This window comes from Octopus bimaculoides, chromosome 9, assembly GCF_046866305.1.
Source record: "Octopus bimaculoides isolate indiv1 chromosome 9, ASM4686630v1, whole genome shotgun sequence".
Taxonomy (NCBI): Eukaryota; Metazoa; Mollusca; class Cephalopoda; order Octopoda; family Octopodidae; genus Octopus; species Octopus bimaculoides.
The window spans coordinates 19177768-19198838 of NC_142936.1; the positions used below are offsets into that span (position 1 = coordinate 19177768).

Below are 21071 nucleotides of genomic sequence, written 5' to 3' on the forward strand. Positions count from 1 at the left end.
GACTTTGCCTTCCAAACTTTCAGGATCAATGAAGCAACTATCAGTTGAGCAATCGGGTCGAAGTAATCTACAAGCCCTTTCCCACCAAATTTCAGGCACAAGACCTGAAATTGGTGGGGTGGGGTGGGGCGAAATGCTTAGCAGTATTTTGTCTGTCACTATGTTCTGAGTTCAAATTCCGCTGTGGTCGCCTTTGCCTGTCATCCTTTTGGAGTTGATAAATTAAGTACCAGTCAAATACTGGGCTTGATGTGATTGATTGTCCCCCTCCCTACAAAGATCTCGGCCTTGTGCTTATAGCAGAAAGGATTATCATTACTATTATTATTATTATTATTATTATTATTATTATTATTAAGGCAGTGAGCTGGCAGAATCATTAGCACACTGGTCGAAATGCTTAGCAGTATTTCATCCATCTTTACATTCTGAGTTGCTATTCTACTGGGGCTGACTTTGCCTTTCATTGTTTCAGGGTCAATAAAATAAGTACCAGTCAAGTACTAGGGTCGATGTAGTTTACTTTCTCTTGCCCCAAAATTGCTGCCCTTGTGGCAAAAATTTGAAATCATTATCACTATTATTATTATTATTATTATTATTATTATTATTATTATTATTATTATTATTATTATTATTATTATTAAAGCAGTGAGCTGGCAGAATTGTTAGCATGCCAGGTAAAAATGCTTAGCAGCATTTTGTCTGTCTGCACATTCTGAGTTCAAATTCTGCTGAGGTCAACTTTGCCTTTCATCCTTTCAGGGTCAATAAATTAAGTACCAGTGAAACACTGGGGGTCAATGTAATTGACTATCCCCCTCCCAACAAATTTCAAGCCTTATGCCTTTAGCAGAAAGGATTGTTATTATTATTTCTAAAACTAAAAATAGTTTATGGGACAAAGCGGAGTAAGGTTCTTTTCTTTACCCTGTCTGTGTGAACATGATGTGAGATGTTTTTCTTTTATATTAGCATGAAGATCTAGCCACATCTGGATGCTTTTAACATTAAAATCCTGTTTCCTCATTGGTTGTCCATAATCTTTTTGTATGAAACAGTTTCATGGTTTCAATTCTAACAGCACTTAGCTAACTCAGGAATGGTTTGTGCAAAATGAGTAAGTCATCTAAATACTGGCATCGTTTGCCACCTCTAAAGTTTACAGATATAATAAGAGAACTGATGCTTTTTTCATGCCTCATTAACTAAATTTTTAGTACATTTAGCAGAAAGCAACCATTATTATATAATATTTCTTTGAAGTTTCTAAATATACAGGAATAGATATGGCTGTATGGTCAACAAGTTCACTTCAAAGCCACAGGGATTCTGGTTCAATCCCACTGCATGTTACCTTGGACAAGTGTCTTCTACTTTAGTTCCAGGGCAACCATTGTCCTGCAAGGGAATTTGGTAGGGAAACTGCAAGAAGCCCATCATGTGTGTGTGTGTGTGTGTGAGAGAGAGAGTGAGAGTGAGAGAGAGAGAGAGAGAGTGAGAGAGAGAGAGAGAAAGAGAGAGTGCAGGTGTATGTGTGTGTGTGTTTGCATACTCTTTACTCTTTTATTTGTTTCAGTCATGTGATTGTGGCCATGCTGGAGCACCGCCTTTAGTCGAGCAAATCGACCCCAGGACTTATTCTTTGGAAGCCTAGTACTTATTCTATCGGTCTCTTTTGCTGAACCACTAAGTTACGGGGACGTAAACACACCAGCATCGGTTGTCAAGTGATGTTGGGGGGACAAACACAGACACATAGACATATACACATACATACATATATATATATATATATATATATATATACGACGGGCTTCTTTCAGTTTCCGTCTACCAAATCCACTCACAAGGCATTGGTCGGTCCGAGGCTATAGTAGAAGACACTTGCCCAAGGTGCCACACAGTGGGACTGAACCCCGAACCATGTGGTTCGTAAGCAAGCTACTTACCACACAGCCACTCCTACGCCTGCATACACAAATTTGCATGTATGCTTATATTCTATCCTTGTCACTGCTTGAGCAAAGTAGTGTTCATTCCTTGTTAACAAAAGGTCATATCTGACCTGTGGTATAAAGAAATCTAATAACTTGAAGAACAGATAAAAAGATGTCTACAAGAAGCATCTCGGCTCATAAGCTCCTTCCTTAGCTAATTCTTCATTCAAACTCATACAAGTATGGAAAGGTGGATGTTAAATGAAAGGCAGTGTTATCTTATTTTCACTTGCCGTGCTGGCATGAATTGGGTTGTCATGATTTGGGTCATCTCCCATTAGGAACCAATGCTCCCATAGACTTTTGGCTTGGGTTTTATGGCTTGATGCCCTTCCTACTACCAACCACTTCACAAAGTGTAGTGGGTGCATTTTCTCATCACATCAACTTAGAAGGGTTGAGTAGACCCCAGTAAGACATGACTAAAGGGACCTTACAACCTTACACTTTTTCTCCCCAGCCACTGTACTGTATGAACAGTAAGGTGGTGGGTAAGTGTAAATACAGAAAGAGTAGTTGATAATATATTGATAACTTAGTGTGTAGACCAAAGTGAGAAAGAAGAGGGAGTGATAAAATTATAGTCAGAAATGAGTATCTGAGAGGTGGAGATAGAGATGTAAGTTTGGGTGTAGAGAGTAGTCAATAATTTAGGGTGCATACATTTACTCTGGTGATCTAGGAGAAGAATGAGAGGAGGAGGGAGGGGAGATGAGAGGGAGTGAGGGGAAAGAGAGGGAGTAATGATATCAGAAGAACCAGAATGGGTGAAGGCGATGAGCTGGCAGAAACGTTAGCACGCCGGGCAAAATGCTTAGCGATATTTTGTCTGTTGCTACTACGTTCTGAGTTCAAATTCCGCCGAGGTCAACTTTGCCTTTCATCCCTTCGGGGTCAATTAAATAAGTACCAGTTACGCACTGAGGTCGATATAATTGACTTAATCCGTTTGTCTGTCCTTGTTTGTCACCTCTGTGTGTAGCCCCTTGTGGGTAATAAAGAAATAAGAACCAGAATGGGTGAAAAGAAGGAGGAGTAAGAATATGATGGGAAGATGGTAGGAATATGTGGGAGTGGTATTGGAGGTGAGTGATTTGCAATAACAGAGGTGCTAAAGGTAAGGATGGAGGTGGGGATGAAAAGAGCAACAGTATGATGGAAAAAGGTAAGGCTATTAGGAATAAAGTGAGGGTGGGATGATTGGCAATGACAGGGGTAGATAAAGGTAGAGGTGGATGGTGAGATAAAGTTGAGAGTAAGTGATGGGTAACAACAGAAAGTAGCCTGGAGGAGAGAGAGAGAGAGAGAGAGAGAGAGAGAGGGAGAGAGAGGGAGATAGAGAGAGAGAGAGAGAGAGAGGGAAAGAGAGAGAGAGGGAGAGAGAGAGAGAGAGAGAGAGAGAGAGAGAGTGATGACTGGCAGCATAGTAGGATGAAGTTAGAAATGTATTGAGTAGGGGCTTGATGGTGGTCCTATACATAGATGTAATGAAGGAGGAAGAAAGGTTGGATACTGATGTGAAGATGGTGCAATCAGGTGTTGGCAAGATGAGAAATAAGGGTCAATGAGTGATAAGGAGATGGGTGAAAGGAGAAAAGGAGTAAGCAATTGGTGATTGGGAAGCAGGGTTGAAGATGTAAGGTGAGGGTGCAATAGATGTAGGTTTGGTAGGGTACATAATATTGTAGCCTCTTAACCCTTGTATTCGGGTACGTGTTGCCATGAATGGTCATGGCTTCTGTAGCACTGCATATTGCCAATGAGTATGATCCTTTACCTTCTCCTTTGTGAGACATCCTCAGGTCAGCCTTCAGTATTTCATGCCAAGTCTTCCTCGGTCTCCTTTTTCCACAGGTTCACTTTGATTGCTCAACAACCTTATGTGTTGTCGTCGTTCTCCTCCTCCTCCTCCTCCTCATCATCATCATCGTCATCATCATCCAGTTGTGCTTATTGCACAGATCACCAGTCTGTTAACTCTGCCATTGCATGTGGTAGGTCTTCTCAGGTGCACTCAGTCTTCACACAGTTGCTTTATGTAGGTTTAATGTAGTCTACCAACATTTGCATACCCTTGTTTGCATGTTTAATGCAGTGATCATCTTCCATGTATATCACATTCTCACACCAGTGCAGCTTTCTCTCTTATACAGAACACCTGATTCCCATCATACCCCAGGCGTGTGTGTGTGTGTGTGTGTGCATGCGCATGTGAATCTGTTCATGTGCATGCATGTGTATGCATGTGTATCACTGTCTCATTGCCTTGATGTTATGTGACAGAATGTCACTAGCAAGCAAGAGGTGTCCTTCACTCTCAAATTTCTGCAAAAACAATATCTAAACATGGGGAAATATTACTTAAGTTGGAAACAGGTGAGTATTGGTGAAAGGATGCACATCCAACCATAGAAAGTCCACCTCATCAAAATTCTGTCTGACCCATGTGAGCATGGAAAAGTGGACATTAAAATAATGATGATCATCAACATGACATTCGTGTGTATTAAAATTTCACATCCATGAGCACATATCTGCCTCATTTCTTTCTTGCCTTTGGTAGTCTTCTGCATTCGAGGCCCATATACAGGGGGGGGGGGGTGTATTTGTTTGAGTTCATATTTGTTGTAGTCTTTGACAATCAGTATTGTTTTGTTTATGTCCTGGTAAGCTGTGGCTGTTGGCACTCTGTCACTTACGACGTCGAGGGTTCCAGTTGATCCGATCAACGGAACAACCTGCTCGTGAAATTAACGTGCAAGTGGCTGAGCACTCCACAGACACATGTACCCTTAACGTAGGTCTCAGGGATATTCTGCGTGACACAGTGTGACAAGGCTGACCCTTTGAATTACAGGCACAAACAGACACAGGAAGATAGAGTGAGAGAAAGTTGTGGTGGAAGAGTACAGCAGGGTTCGCCACCATCCCCTGCCGGAGCCGCGTGGAGCTTTAGGTGTTTTCGCTCAATAAACACTCACAACGCCTGGTCTGGGAATCGAAACTGCGATCCTACGACCGCGAGTCCGCTGCCCTAACCACTGGGCCATTGCGCCTCTGGTAAGCTAGAAACCAATAAATAAGTACCAAACTTAAAAATAACTATCAGGGTCAATTCGATTGACTAAACTCACCAAGACAGTGCCCCAACATGGTCACAGTCCAATGACTGAAACCAGTAAAGAGATTAAAAGAATATAAGAATATAAATGTCAAAAGATGAAAAAAGAAAATTTCCATTTGAATAAAAAAAAAAGAGCAATGAAATATCAACATTTAATTTGAGCAACCAACCTGATTAATTTTCGTCGATCATTTGGATGGATTTTCTGGGCACTGGTTGGATCCAATTCTTTTAGTCTAGCATGAAGTTGAACAGTGTCTACTTCATAGCCCCACTGTCTAATATCACAAAGTGGAAAACTGGTAATATCACACTCTGAAATATTAGTTGTTTCCCTGGTACAATATTCCTTATGACTGTCACTCACTGTATCATTCACATCAATGTTATCGGTGCAGCTGCCCTTTAACTCTGTCCTATCACTGTGGCTACTTTCTGAGTCACTGCTATCTCCATCCATGTTCTTTCCCTCTGTTTTAACCAACTGAGTGGTGCTGTCTATCTCAGATTTATGAGTGGCAGTGATATCATCTCTGCTAGATTCATTGCCATGTTCTACATTGAGTCTGCGACGTTTTGGAATTGGAGAACATTCAGTTGGAATATATTTAGGGTTGCCAGAATCAGTGGAAATGTGTGCACGTAACTCCTTATCTTTATTATCTAAAAGAAAAATATAAAATGACATTTTAATAACAATTCCTTAACTAATAATCATAATAATAATAATGATAATGATGATGATGATAATAATAATAATAATAATAATAATAATACTAATAATAATAATAATAATAATAACACTATGTACAAATCGAAATATATGGTACCCTAGGCGTAACACCTACATGAACTTCTAACTTGCTGTCCCTTGAGGTCTCTGGGTGAGACTTGGATCCAACTTGTACAAATGCAAAGCAAAAGTCAAACATAGAATAATAATAATAATAATCAATTGCAGCGTGGAAGGTGTTTATAAGCCATTTAAAATAACACACAAAATCAGTGAACAGGTTGCGGTCTCAAAGCGACGAAAATATTTTGACAAATTAAATTTAAATGTTGAAGTGAATCTAACGGATTTTGTGTGTTATTTTAAATGGCTTATAAACACCTTCCACGCTGCAATTGTTTTTGTTCCAGCACACGATCTCAGATCAGGTCACTTGCTATGCAAGTGCATCTCCGTAATAATAATAATAATATTTTAAAAAAGGATTGACGTAACTCTTCACAAAGGTAAATAGTCAAGACGAAGAGCGCAATTCGATTGTATAGATGTTTTATTCGTTGAACAATATTTCGACAGTACGTCTGTCTTTCTCAAATTCAAAACAAAATAATAATAATAATAATAATAATAATAATAATAATAATAATCCTTTCTACTATAGGCACTTTGGAGGAATGGAGCTCCACTCAGTATTTTTCAAAAAAGACAAAAATGATGAAGATAAAGAAAACTTGCTATGATAAAAAAATTAAAAGGTGGAAGATGGGGTAAGGCCCTAAATGGATTAAAAGGATGATAGATTAGTAAGACTGTTCACCCAAAAGTAGAATATGCAATGATTCAGATGAGACTATAGCTCATGTTGTATTGGAATGTTGACAGCCGAGAATGAATACGAAAAAATGAAAAGCACAGAAAAGAGATTTAGTCATTTTCTTGGAAAAGCACTTGAAAACAATGAAGTGAGGTTGTTGTGGAACTTTCATAAGAGTAAACAAAAGAACAATAAAACACAATAGACTGGATATTGTAGTCAGTGACAAGAAGAAACTATGTATTATAATCAATGTGGCATGTTTATTTGATAGCAGAGTAAATAGAAAATAGAAATAAAAAGAAAAGGTAGAGTATCACAATGACTTAAAGTAGGTAATCCTCAAGTACTGGAACACAGAAGTTAATAAAGTCATGGTACAATGGGCTGTTACTGGGGTCTTGGAAATAGTGACAAAAAACTTTGAGAGTAAACTTTATTTTAATGTGGGAGTAGGTGCCATGCTGAAAATGTCCTAGGCGTAGGAGTGGCTGTGTGGTAAGTAGCTTGCTTACCAACCACATGGTTCTGGGTTCAGTCCCACTGCGTGGCACCTTGGGCAAGTGTCTTCTACTATAGCCTCAGGCCAACCAAAGCCTTGTGAGTGGATTTGGTAGACGGAAACTGAAAGAAGCCCATCGTATATATATATGTGTGTGTGTGTGTGTGTGTGTGTGTGTATGTATGTGTGTGTATATGTTTGTGTGTCTATGTTTGTCCTCACAACATCGCTTGACAACAAATGCTGGTGTGCTTACGTCCCCGTAACTTAGCGCTTTGGCAAAAGAGACCGATAGAGTAAGTATTAGGCTTACAAAGAATAACTCCTGGGGGCGATTTGCTTGACTAAAGGCGGTGCTCCAGCATGGCCACAGTCAAATGACTGGAACAAGTAATATAATTAGGTATGATAAAAAAATATTCAGACAAATGCATAACAAAAACACCAGGACTTACAAATATATATAACATACAGAAAATTGCACTACTGGGCACTGCACACATCCTACGCAAAACACTTTCAATACAGTAACCATAAGAGCATCACAGCAAACCACAGTACATATGCAAGGCACACAGAGCTGCGCTCGGTAGTGAAGTGAAAGCACGCTATAAAAATAAAACTACTGAACAATAATAATAATAATAATAGTTCCAAATTTTTCCACATGGGCAGCAATTTTGGGGGAGAGGATGAGTTGATTACATCAACCCCAGTGTTCAACTGGTACTTATTTTATCGACCCTGAAAGGATGAAAGGCAAAGTTTACCTCAGCGGAATTTGAACTCAGAATGTAATCACAGGCAAAATACTGCTAAGCATTTTGCCTGCTCACCGCCTTAATAATAAAAATAATCATAATAATACTTTCTACTATAAGCACAAGGGCAGCCATTACATCGACCCCAGTGTTTCACTGGTACTTAGTTTATTGACCCCAAAAGGATGAAAGGCAAAGTCGACCTTGGCAGAATTTAACTCAACGTAAAGATGGATGAAATGTCACTAAGCATTTCATCCAGGGTGCAAACGATTCTACCAGCTCACACTACCTTAATAATAATACTCTTTACTCTCTTTTACTCTTTTACTTGTTTCAGTCATTTGACTGCGGCCATGCTGGAGCACTGCCTTTAGTCGAGCAAATCGACCCCAGGACTTATTCTTTGGATGCCTAGTACTTATTCTATCGTTCTCTTTTGCCGAACCGCTAAGGTACGGGGACCTAAACACACCACCATTGGTTGTCAAGCGATGTTGGGGGGACACAGACACACGGACATATACACACACATACACATATATATATATATACATATATACGACGGGCTTCTTTCAGTTTCCGTCTACCAAATCCACTCACAAGGCTTCGGTCGGCCTGAGGCTATAGTAGAAGACACTTGCCCAAGGTGCCACGCAGTAGGAATGAACCCGGAACCATGTGGTTGGTAAGCAAGCTACTTTAATAATAATAATAATAATAATAATAATAATAATAGGTAATATAATAAAGTCAATCAAAGATGGAAAGACAAGTGGAGAAGATGAAATACCAGCAGAAGCATTTAAAAAACATTAGACAATCACAACTTAGGAGACTTATATAATGAGAACGGACACATAGCCAGTGAGATGAAAGAATATGTTTTTGTTTCATTGGCAAAGAAGCCAGGAGCTCAAGATTACACAAAGTTAGAACAATAAGGTTAATGAGTCACCCAAAAAAGAATTATATCAGGAATGAATTAAGAAATATGCTAATTATATAGTGAATTTAGACCAGGAATGGAAACAAATAAGTTACAGTTTGCAGTACCTGCTGATCTTCATGCTGTAGGACACTGACAAATCTACTTTCTGCTTCTCACTTTGCTATGTAAACCAGTTGCCTAGTTTTTCTTCCTGCTATATGATATCATTCTCTGATACCTACTTTCCCAGTCTTTCCAGGTCTATCTTTTAGCTTTTATAGCTCTATCTACCTCACAATTCCATCACTACATCAGGATGGGATTTTGTTCCATCCACAGATTTGGTCTGTTGCCCTCAGTAAGTTGTTCCATAAGAACTTTCAGTTGTCCTCTACGCTATACATCTCTATCTCTCCTTCTCCTTCATGTCAATGCCTCAATTTGAACATCTCTAAATCTCTTACTACTCAAAGGATACTTAAGTTCCCATATCTGTCTTTTCAAGACTGCTGTCTATCTCTGAGTTCTTCTATCTCTACATCTGAAGTCATTGACTACTAACCTATGTTGAATTGTACATTCTCCACCAGAGAAGTTCTTCATATTCACAAAATCTAATTATCCCTCTTTCTGGTGATAATGTAGTCAATCCAGCTTATGTGCCCAACAGACTGATACGTGATCAGGTGGATGGTTGGTTTCCTGAAGTTAGTGTTGCAGATCATTCATCAAGTCATTTGCATCACAAAACTCCAGCAGTATTGATCCATTCTATGTGATAAAGAAACTAGAAACACCTTTATGCTTCTGAAAGAAACAAATCAGGTGTATTACTAGGGCAATGAGATGGCAGCAATGGTAGAATGCCTTGTAGTGTTAACTTACATTCTTTATATTCTGATTTCAAGTCTTGCCAATCTTTATCTGTTACTTGACAAAACCTCTATCCTACAAAAGTTTTATAGCTTTCTGCCATAAGCTAGAACTTGTGTGTATTGTTAACATACATCTACGTAAGATCTATGTTGTGGGAGATCTATATAGTTAGCTTCCCAAAACTAGTACTATGCCTAATTAGGCTGTAAACTGTCTCCTAAGCCAAAACAAGCCCTTGAGTATCTCTGCTTTCACAGACATAATGTGGATAAGAGATAAATTTATCTATGGAGGAGATATAAGTCTATTATAGTACAAGTAACATTACCAGATGAACTAAAGTAATATAGGACAAAACATTCAGTCCAGGAACCTTAGAAAGTGCTTCCAGCAGATTTGACCATGGGATTGCACTAGCAAAGTTCTCCTCTGAAGCACAAGTCTGGGCAAGGTGGTTTGTGTGGAAGACTAGCAGTCATCCATGCATATCAATCTTCCCTCTCTGTGCCACCAATGTTATCCAAGGGAAAGGCAAAAGCTACTACAGCTTAGCACCAATGACATCACAACTCATTCCTACAGTTGAGAGAACTGGAGCAATGTGAAACAAGGTGCTTTGCACAAGAACACAACACACAGCCCAGTCCAGGAATTGAACTAATAACCTCAAAATTGTAAACCCAATATTCTAACCACTATGCACCTTCAGATATATCATTAGCCTTATCAACATCATTATATTAATGCCCACTTTTCTATGCTTGCGTGAGTTGCAAAAGGTTTATAAAAGCAGATTTTCTACTGCCAGATGCCCTTAACAATCATGTTGTGTTCACATTCCCTGTTAAGTAAGTACCTGTTAGATCTGCATTTTTGAAGACAAAACAAAAAAGTAAGAACTAGAGACAGGAAAAGCATCTAGCTGTGAAAATGGACATAGAATTCACAAATTTATCAGTATTTAATCCAATTCTTGACCCGTTAGCATTCAGATTACACTGTCAAATGTAAGGCTCATTTATACAATGACATTGCAGGGCACATGCAAGAGGCTGGAGCTGGCCCGTTTAAATGCTACAGGGTTAAATAATCAACGTTTTCATTTTGTGTAACTTGTCAAAAGAATCCATTATTTCGGTGAAGACTTACCAACAGTTTCTGCCTCACATTTTGAAGAAAATGGAACCCTTTCAGATGTGACATTTCTGGCTGAATCCTTTCCAGTAGATTCTGGATCTTCCTGAATAAGAAGTATACAATCACATAAGTATAAATGAACAGCAATTGTAAATGATATGGTTAGGCATAATTAGCACCAAAAAGATCAACAGTAAAATTAACATGTTTTTCTGGTACCATATGATGAATTTACCTTGTTGAAATGAAATGGTTTGGTTAGCATAACAGAATGACAGAAATAATTTATAGAATCTAACTTGAAAAGAAGGAAGAAGCAAGATGTAAGTGTAGCTGTGTGGTAATAAGTTTGCTTTCCAACCACATGGTTCCAGGTTCAGTCCCACTGCATGGCACCTTGGGCAAGTGTCTTCTACTATAGCCTTGAACCGACCAAAGCCTTGTGAGTGGATTTGATAGATGTAAAGTGAAGGAAGCTTGTGTGTGTGTGTGTGTGTGTGTGCGTGTATGTGTGTGTATGTGTGTGTGTGTGCACATGTTTGTGTGCGTGTGTGTGTGCATATGTGTGTATGTATGTGTATATGTCTTTGTGTCTGTGTTTGTACCCCACCACCACTTGACAATCAGCATTAGTGTGTTTATGTCCCCATCACTTAGTGGTTTGACAAAAGAGACCAATTCAACAAGTACCAGGCCTGAAAAAATAACTACTGGGGTCGATTTATTTGACTAAAATTCTTCAAGGCATGGCCACATGTCATTCAACTAAAACTCTCCAGCATGGCCACAGTCAAGTAAAAGAATGAAAGAATAAAAAGAGCAACAGTAGAATTAGCATGCTTTTCTGGTACCATGTGATGAATTATCTTGTTGAAATGAAAAGGTTTGGTCAGTATAACAGAATAACAGAAATAATTTATAGAATTTAATCTGAAAAGTGGGAAGAATCAAGAATTCTGTGGTGTAATTGGTAATGCAATCATTTAGCAAGCAACAGATACAACCATGTGGCCTCAGGTTCAGTCCCACCGCATGGCACCTTGGACAAGTGTCTTTACTATATCTCCAGGCTAACCAAAGATGTGTAAGCTGTGAGTAGATTCAGTAGAGTGAAATTGAAGTGTGTGTGTGTGTGTGTGTGTGTGTCTCTCTCTCTCTCTCTCTCTCTCTCTCTCTCCTTCCTTGCCTAAGCAGAATGTGATGGTTGTAAATGGGGATATTCATTTCCAGTTTCCATGAAAAACATGTCTAGCTATGGAGAAATATTACTTTGCTTGGAAACAGATGAGATTTGGTGACAGGATAAGCATCCAGCTGTAGAAAAGCTGTCTCGATAAATTCCATCTGATCCATGCAAACATGGAAAAGTAAACATTAAATGATGATGAATATTATTATTATTATTATTATTATTGTCATTGTCATTGTCATTATTATTATTATCATCATCATCATCATCATTAAAGTTGGAGTGCTGGCAGAATCATTAGCACACTGGGCAAAATGCTTAGTGGCATTTCATCTGTCTTTATGCTCTGAGTTCAAATTCCACCAAAGTCAACTTTGTCTTTCCCCCTTTTGAGGTCAATAAAGTAAGTACCAGTCAAGTACTGGGGTTGACGTGATCGATTGTCCCACTCCCCACAAAAATCAAGACCTTGTGCCTATAGTAGAAAGAATTAATCGTCCAACCCATGCTAGCATGGAAAGCGGACGTTAAACGATGATGATGATGATGATGATTATTATTATTATTATTATAATACAAGACAAAAATTCTTATCCAATCTTTTTCTTCTTTTTTCTTTTGCTATCATTGAAAATTATACTGTCTAGACATTCTCTTTCCATATGACTGATCTAAAAATAATACACTAACTCTGTGTTCTTTTCTTCTCCTTCCTCTTTGCTTCTCTAAGATATGAAATGGAAAAATAAATTATAAAAGAATTATCCAACTCCTCCATTTATGAGCATTACGAACATTTCTAAGATTGCAACAAGCAAAACTGTAACTTTTCTCAGTTACTCTCCAAAAAACTTTTTACTATTTATAAATTACAATTAATTTTTAACTATATCAGAGATCAAATTTCTTTCTTACCCAACACAGAAATACATAACTGTCAAGACTGCCAAAGCTTTTGGCAGCAGCAGCGACAACAGCAGCAATAATAATAACAATAATAATAATAATAATAATAATAATAATAATAATAATAATAATAATAACAACAACAACAACGTTCATTTATTTAATTGCTGCAGACAGCAAAAAGAGAAAGGTATGATTAAAAAATAATAGAATACAAAAAGAGTAAGCAAGCATTAAAGTTAGTTGCATTCTGTGCGCGCGCACGTGTGTATGCGTACACACAGGCATGTACAACACACATATATACACACACACATGCAGACACATACACACTGACATAAAAATACATTTTAAAATGGACAGGTTCTTTCTTGGGTAACTTGAGTCGAAATTAGTCAGTAATTTAATAAACTTTCAAGGAGAAAGAGGGCTAGGCAGTCTACTAAGTTGGAAATTTGCTAAGTTAACTTAAATCTAAGAAGTATCAAGTATGTAGTAAAGAGATTTTTTACTATTGTTTGACATACTAAGCTCCCCCCCCCCAAAAAAAAACATGGTGAAATCATTATCATCGTCATTGTTTTAACATCTGTTCTTTTATAAAAGTGTGGGTTGCATATGTTTGCAACACAACATTATCTGGTGTGTGGGATTTAGTAATCTAAGATATAAATCTTGACAAAATTAATTTTTTGCTTTTAATCCTTCCAGAGTCAATAAACTAAAGTACCAGTCATACACTGGGGTTGATATATTCAACCGTATTTACCTCCCCTTGCCCCAAATTTGAGGTCTTGTATCTTATCTTAGAAATAATTATTCTCACCCTGCTTCTTCTAAGATCTCTCTCGATTTTCTTTTCCCCACTTCAGATAACCTCCACTGCCAACACAACATTTCTTCAGTTAGCACATATGTTTGCTCTTCTTACATTGATTGGCTATCAAATTATATGCCCAGTTATTTTTTGCCCTCACACCTATAATGAACTCATTAACCTTTCTAAGGAATGGACATTGTACATCTTGGATTCTGTTATAACCAATAATGTTCCCAATTTGTTTTTTATTTCTTTCATTCGTTAGATTATAGCCATGTTTGAGCATTCCCTTGAAGGGTTTTAACAAAACCAATTTACCTTAGTACTTATGCTGTTTTTTTTTTCTTTAAGTCTGGTATTTATTCTATTGGTCATTTATGTTCTTGTTGTTGTTTGTTCCTTCTTGAGCTATGCCTGGCTCATAAGGGCTAGTTTCCTGGTTTCATTGGCATATAGGTTCCTCCACCTGGACAAGACGCTGGTCTGTCACAGGTGAGCTGCTCAAGGCAAGAGGAAAGAGTGAGAGAAAGTTGTGGTGAAAGAGTCAGCAGAAGTTTGCCATTACCTTCTGCCAGAGCTGCATGGAGCTTAGGTGTTTTGCTCATAAACACACGCATCACTCGGTCTGAGGTTCAAACCCACGAGCCCTCAACTGTGAGTCTGCTGCTCTAATCACTAGGCCATGTGCCTTCGCATTGGTCTTTTATCTGAACTAATTAGTTTTGGGAACATAAACAAACCAACACTAGATGTCAAGTGGGTGTCATTTTAATTCTTCTAATTATTTCAAAGACACACATACAATCACAGTGACATGAGCTCATTTGCAAGACAAACTCTTAAGTTCAGTTTTTTTTAAAAATATATATCCTCTACATGTACTGAGCACTCCTTTCTCATCTGTTCAACATTAAGCAATGTATGCTTTCTGATTTGGTTGCATTAGGTAAGGCCCATTCTACACTTCAGTTGGGTTCATTTGTGGTGCATATAATTGTTAGTACTTAAGAAGTATTATTTGGTTTATTGTTTTAGTGCAGTATTAGTGACGCATATATAAGTCCTGCCACCCACCTTGGGGTGTGTCTTTCAGATTAGCAAATAGAATGATGTCATGCTAGATAAACTAAGAGTTTTAATAATGAGACAGAAAGCAAAGGAATTCTGGAAGGTGAATTAACATCTTTTGGAACTTCACTAGAAGCTAGTTGATGTCAACCTGTGTGAGAGACTTCCCCGATTCTATGATGCAATTTTCCTGTTTTTACCCGTTTGTCATATTTCTTTTGAAATATAGTTTTTATTTCAATTAGTTTTGAAAATAATAAAGAATTTATTAAAATAACCTTAGTGGAGGCGCAATGGCCCAGTGGTTAGGGCAGCGGTCTCGCAGTCATAAGATCATGGTTTTGATTCCCAGCCCAGGCATTTTGAGTGTTTATTGAGCGAAAACACCTAAAAGCTCCACTAGGCTCCGGCAGGGGATGGTGGCGAACCCTGCTGTACTCTTTCACCACAACTTTCTCTCACTCTTACTTCCTGTTTCTGTTGTGCCTGTGATTCAATGGGTCAGCCTTGTCACACTGTGTCACGCTGAATATCCCCAAGAACTATGTTAAGGGTACACGTGTCTGTGGAGTGCTCAACCACTTGCACATTAATTTCACGAGCAGGCTGTTCCGTTGATCGGATCAACTGGAACCCTCGACGTCGTAAGCGACGGAGTGCCAACAACAATTAAAATAACCGTGTTTAGAAGATCACAAATTATGATAGAATTCTAATGGAAAGCTTTAGTTTAGCTCATTTTAAAACAGTCAGTTTGTATCACTGGACCAGGGACTGTTTCAACCAGATTGGTATCAAATGGCTCAAAGTAATCTGAATCACTTGCATCAAAACTTCAAGATAATTTATGTTCTAAACACCAGATTAATAATAACAAAGCCATTTTACTAAACCCTTCATCATTTGCAAAATTAATTGAAACAAAAGCAATGCATTTTAACAGAAATATGGTAACAAAAGCAACACTTGACCTTTGTATGCTTGTGTGCTTCAGACAAGACATTGTCTACAGCTTTTAGAAAAGAGTACGTGGGTAAAATTGGTGGAATTAATAAGAAAGATTGTGGGCATGGTTGTGTGGTAAGAAGTTTGCTTACCAACCACATGGTTCTGGATTCAGTCCCACTGATTGGCACCTTGGGAAAGTGTTTTCTACTGTAGCCTCTGGTTAATCAAAGTCTTGTGAGTGGATTTGGTAGACAGAAACTGAAAGAAGCCGATTGTATGTGTGTGTGTGTGTGTTTTTCAGTCTGTGTTTATCTCCTATCACCAACTGACAACCAGTGTTGTGTTCACAACCCTGTAACTTAGTGGTTTGGCAAAAGTGACCGATAGAATAAGTACCAGATTTTTTAAAAATAAGTACTGGGGGTAATTCATTTGACTAAAAATTCTTCAAGTTTGTACCCCAGTACAGCAGCAGTTAAATGACTGAAACAAGTAAAAGAAAAAAAAGTTTAGTTGTGAAGTTAGATTATATCAGTTTGCTTACTGAACTTCCTTAGATGCCTCCCAGAAGTTTACAGAATAGATTTTGTGACATATGGTAAGATACTCTAAGACTGATACAGATTTGTACAAGATTTGGTTGGTGACACTTAAGAATCAGATGTGACTGAATTGATATGTTACTGGTTTACATTTTACAATACTAATACTGTATAAGAAGTGAAAACAATGTATAATATTCAAGCATCTAGTCATTCTACCTCAAAATAGGTACATGAGAGATATAAGTTAGTTCCAAACTGCAACTAAAGTATATTTTGCTAAATCATATCATCATAATCATTATCACTTAGCATCTGTATTTCATCCTGGTGAGGACTGGAAGGTTTGACAGGATTGGACAGGACAGAGAACTGTGCCAAGCTCTAATGTCAGTTTTGGCATGGTTTCTATGGTTTGATGCTTTTCCTAATGCCAACCACTTTACAGAGTGTACTGGGTGCTTTTTCATGTCAGCAGCAATAGTGTGATCACCAAGCAGCTTGCAAGACAAGGACCCTTGATTGAGAGGGTGGTGACTTATGCCAGGTGTTGAGAGGCAAGAGCATGGACAGTAGGACAGAAACAGGTCAAATCCATAAATTGAGCATAATCTGAAGGATATTGAGGTTTTTTAGGCTGACTTGGAGAAAAAATGATTTCTACAGGAAGTGAGAGTCACTTTGGAGAGGTATGGATCCTGCCACAGAAACAAAAATCTTTGGTAGTACCTCATTATGACCAAACAGATATTGGGGAAATTTAACTCACTTTGAAGCTTCTAATCATTTCAAGAGTTTTCAAATGGCAACAGCTGAATGCTGTCACTATCTTGGTAATCAAAGTCAGCTTTCAAGTCTATTGACAATTTAAGGAGTTATACTGAACAACTAGACAGGGTGGGGTGGGGGGGCTTCTTTAATGGTTTCAATGCGAGGTAACTGAACAAACTGGCACTATTCTAACCTAGACAGGTAATGAAAACTGGAGTCTGAGGAGGAAGGGAGACTGCAGAAGAATCATATACAGCAATTCACTTAATTTTTTATCTTCTGTTATTTATGTTACATATCTATATCTGTCTCATAAGCTTGTTGCTCATAAATACATCAGTTTACATTATTAAGTGTCCTTTAGTAAAATAACAACAAGTTGCTAAGCTTTCAAGTTATTAATGGTTGTAAATTTATTGTCTACCATATAGACAAAGACAAGTGTGTGTGTGTGTGCATATATGTAAGCATGTGCATACTTGCATGTATGTGCTTAAATGCAAGTGTGTGTAAGTGTGTACGATGACCTTAACTTGCAGACATGATTTGGATAGATGTTGTAATGGATGTGTGTTGGACATTATTAACCTGGTGCTGTCATTGTTATTATGACCATTATTATTATTATTATTATTATTATTGTGATGATGATGATGATGATGATATATGACTGTAGCTGTTTACACACACACACACACACACACACACACACACACATATATGTTATACATTTTTTAAGTTTCTAGACGAGATGGTGGGATTGGGGTACCTGGAGGCTATGGAATATTTACTAAGACAAATAAAGCTTTTAGATTTTTATTGATAGATATAAATGACCCAGGCCAAGTACTTAGACACTATTACCACTACTACTACCACCACTGTCAGTGCATTGTTACAATTCCTACCACCACCACCACTTGTGAGAGCCATCAACTGAATGTCTACACAGTTACTCAACTTGCTCAGTAGTGAACCTCTATACAAAAACTTGACTCACTAGAAATAACAGCCAATTCTCTCTCAAATCCCACTCTACCAACTTAACCATTTTGTGATGAGCTGATAGTATGGGCAGGTGGTTAGCACAGGGATGTTGAGAGATGACACGTGTTTGAAATGGGTTAGGGTGGATTTGTATGTCTTGGATAACCCCTAAAATCCACAAGGCTATATTATATCCCATGAGGATGATGATGCAGAATAAAAGGCTTAGTTATACATGCAGTAGTCCTTTGAGGGATTTTATCCTGAAAAAGTGAAAAGTGGAAAGGAGCAGCCAAAGCAACAAGAAGAATACTAGGCCTCAGTTTCCAGAGCACCATCAGCTATAGCTTTGGAAATGGTGAAAAAAGGGATCTTGGTCTAAGAAACAAGTGGACAGGCATATCCCAGATCTCAATTGTAACAACCAGGAACACCACACCATGAAGTTGCAATAAAAGAAAGATGACATTTGCAGATGAAAGTTTCCAAATTGTTGGGAGGCAAGCAAAATGATAAAAACGAAAATGGGAAGGTGAACACCAAGAAAAAATAACAAGAAAAAAAGGGGTGGATATCTTCCTTGAAACAGCGAAGTACCTTCTCAGATCAATAATGAAGACATCAATGAAGTGGATGATGACACATTCGTAGTGTCAGGAGATTTGGTAGGGATGTATTGTTTACTAAAATGCAGTTGAGATTAGAATATAGAAGATGCTCAAAGGACAGGATGCTGGTAAAATAATAGAAAAACAGTACAAGAAACTGAAACAACTGACGTAACCTGATGACCTGGGTTGTGATCTATTCCAAGTTGCTAAAAAAATTAACAAATACTTTTGAGTACATGAGGCTGCAATACAAGCAGCCACAGGTGGGTAGAGATGCAGGGTACTCTAACTCAGCCTAGCCAGTGGTTTCTCATCCATGTCTACATGAGAAGCATAGATGTTTTTCATGTTACATTTTGTGCCTAATAAATGATAGATTATTTAAACTATTTTGTGATTTTTATTTCTTTCTATCTCTTTGTAATTCCTTATGTCATCATCATCATCACCATCATTGCACGGATTGGATGCCATTTAATGAAGTAGATTTTCTATGGCTGGATGCTCTTCCTGTCACCAACCCTTGCCTCCTTCCAAACAAGGTAATAATTTTCCTTGGCCAGGTATGTTTTCACAGAATATTGGAAATGAATTACACTGCTTGAATAACAGTGACACTCATTTACAACTATCATACAATGTCAAGAGACAAACATTCATTTCTCATTCGTGCCATTGGGAAGGCCCAAAAAGGCTAAAATGTACCTAGTACTCTCACTGGTCACTAGTGGAATGAATTTTCTTTTCTCTCTCTCTCTCTCTCCTATATTTATTGTATTTTTCACACACCAAATCCATAATAGCTGTTATCTCGGGATAAATACTGCAGTAAATGGCCTATTGACAGTGTATATAAATTAAATATGATTCATAGATGAGCTACATTAAATAAACTAGCAGAAAGACCACCCTCTGGGTGGTTTTCTGCTAGCCACTTAATGTTTTCACATTTTGATTCCCAATTCTAATAATTTTTATATTTTGTGTCTAATTATATCTTTGTATGTTAGTGCTCATTTGCTTAGTAAATATTGCTTTCATTATTTAATCACAGTCATAATCTCTCTTTTTTAAAGAAACATCAAGTTAGTCCAGCTACATTTAGCATGCAAAAAAAATAGCAGCGATCACATAGAGATATTTTAATACCTATATTAAATAGCCATAGCAACAAATTCACTTGATAATTCTTAGATAATGATGGAAAAAAGTCAAGTGAGTTTGAAGCTTCAGAAGGTTTTTATAAGTTATCCAATATAATATGTAATTATTGCTGAAGTGTGTGTGTGTGTGTGTGTGTATGTGTGTGTGAGTGTGTGTGTGTGTTTATATTAGAGAGACAATGCATGTGTGTGTGTGAGAGAGGGAGAGAGAACAAACAATGAATGAAATAAACATGAAATGGAAAAAAATCTTATAAATAAAAACTCATTAAAAACTATCTTGTACCAAATATCTAAATTTGTGAACTTGAAATATTCAATAATAAAAGGAATTTCAGAAAGAAAATTTTCCTGAAAATTTCAATTTGTAAAAAATTTCACTTGCAGTATTTTTTATTTTTCTCTGGCATTTTTTACATCCTGAGTTCAAAGCCCACTTAGGTCATCTTTACTTTTCATCATTTCAGAATGGGTAAAATAAATACCAGTTGAGAACTGAAGTTAATGCAACTGACTGACCCCTTCACCCCAAACTTGCTGGCTTTGTGCCAAAATTTGAATCACCATCATCGTCATTTCACATCCACTCTCCAGACTGGTATGGGTTTGATGGTCAAACAGAAGCTGGTCAGCTGGGGAGCTGCTCAGGCTCCAAGTATCCTGGATGCCCTTCCTAACACCAGTCACTTCATAGAAAGTACTGGATGCTTTTCACGCAGCATCAGCATGGGTGCTCTTACAAGGCACTGGCACAGGTAGTTTTATGTGGCTCCAGAATAGGCACTTTTACATGACACCAGATATGGGTGATTTTACACGTCGCCAGCAGAAGTACTTTTACATGGTTGCTTTTATGTGGCACCAGCACAAGTAGTTTTTACATGACACCAGCCCCATTATTATTATTATTATTATTATTATTATTATTATTATTATTAGTAGTAGTAGTAGTAGTAGTAGTAGTAGTAGTAGTAGTAATACTACTACTACTACTATCATTGGTGCCCATCTGATGGCACGTAAAAAGCACCCACTACACTCTCAAAATGGTTGGTGTTAGGAAGGGCATCCAGCTGTAGAGACCATGCCAGATCAGATTGGAGCCTGGTGCAGCCTCCTGGTTTGCCAGTCCTCAGTCAAACTGTCCAACCCATGCCAGCAAGGAAAGTGGAGGTTAAAAGATGATGA

The 21071-nt window shown here is 37.9% G+C and overlaps 1 protein-coding gene across 2 annotated transcripts in view; it reads right to left on the reverse strand.

Annotated features, from left to right (window-relative positions):
* The window catches only part of LOC128248703 (tRNA dimethylallyltransferase-like), a 285316-nt gene that overhangs the window by 93680 nt on the left and 170565 nt on the right, over nt 1-21071 (reverse strand). For both annotated transcript variants that reach the window (XM_089357231.1, XM_089357232.1), the window contains exons 4-5: nt 10891-10981; nt 5295-5787 (exon numbers count right to left, since the gene is read on the reverse strand). In XM_089357231.1, the coding sequence (XP_089213357.1) occupies nt 5295-5787; nt 10891-10981 (584 nt within the window). The remainder of the gene's footprint in view (nt 1-5294; nt 5788-10890; nt 10982-21071) is intronic.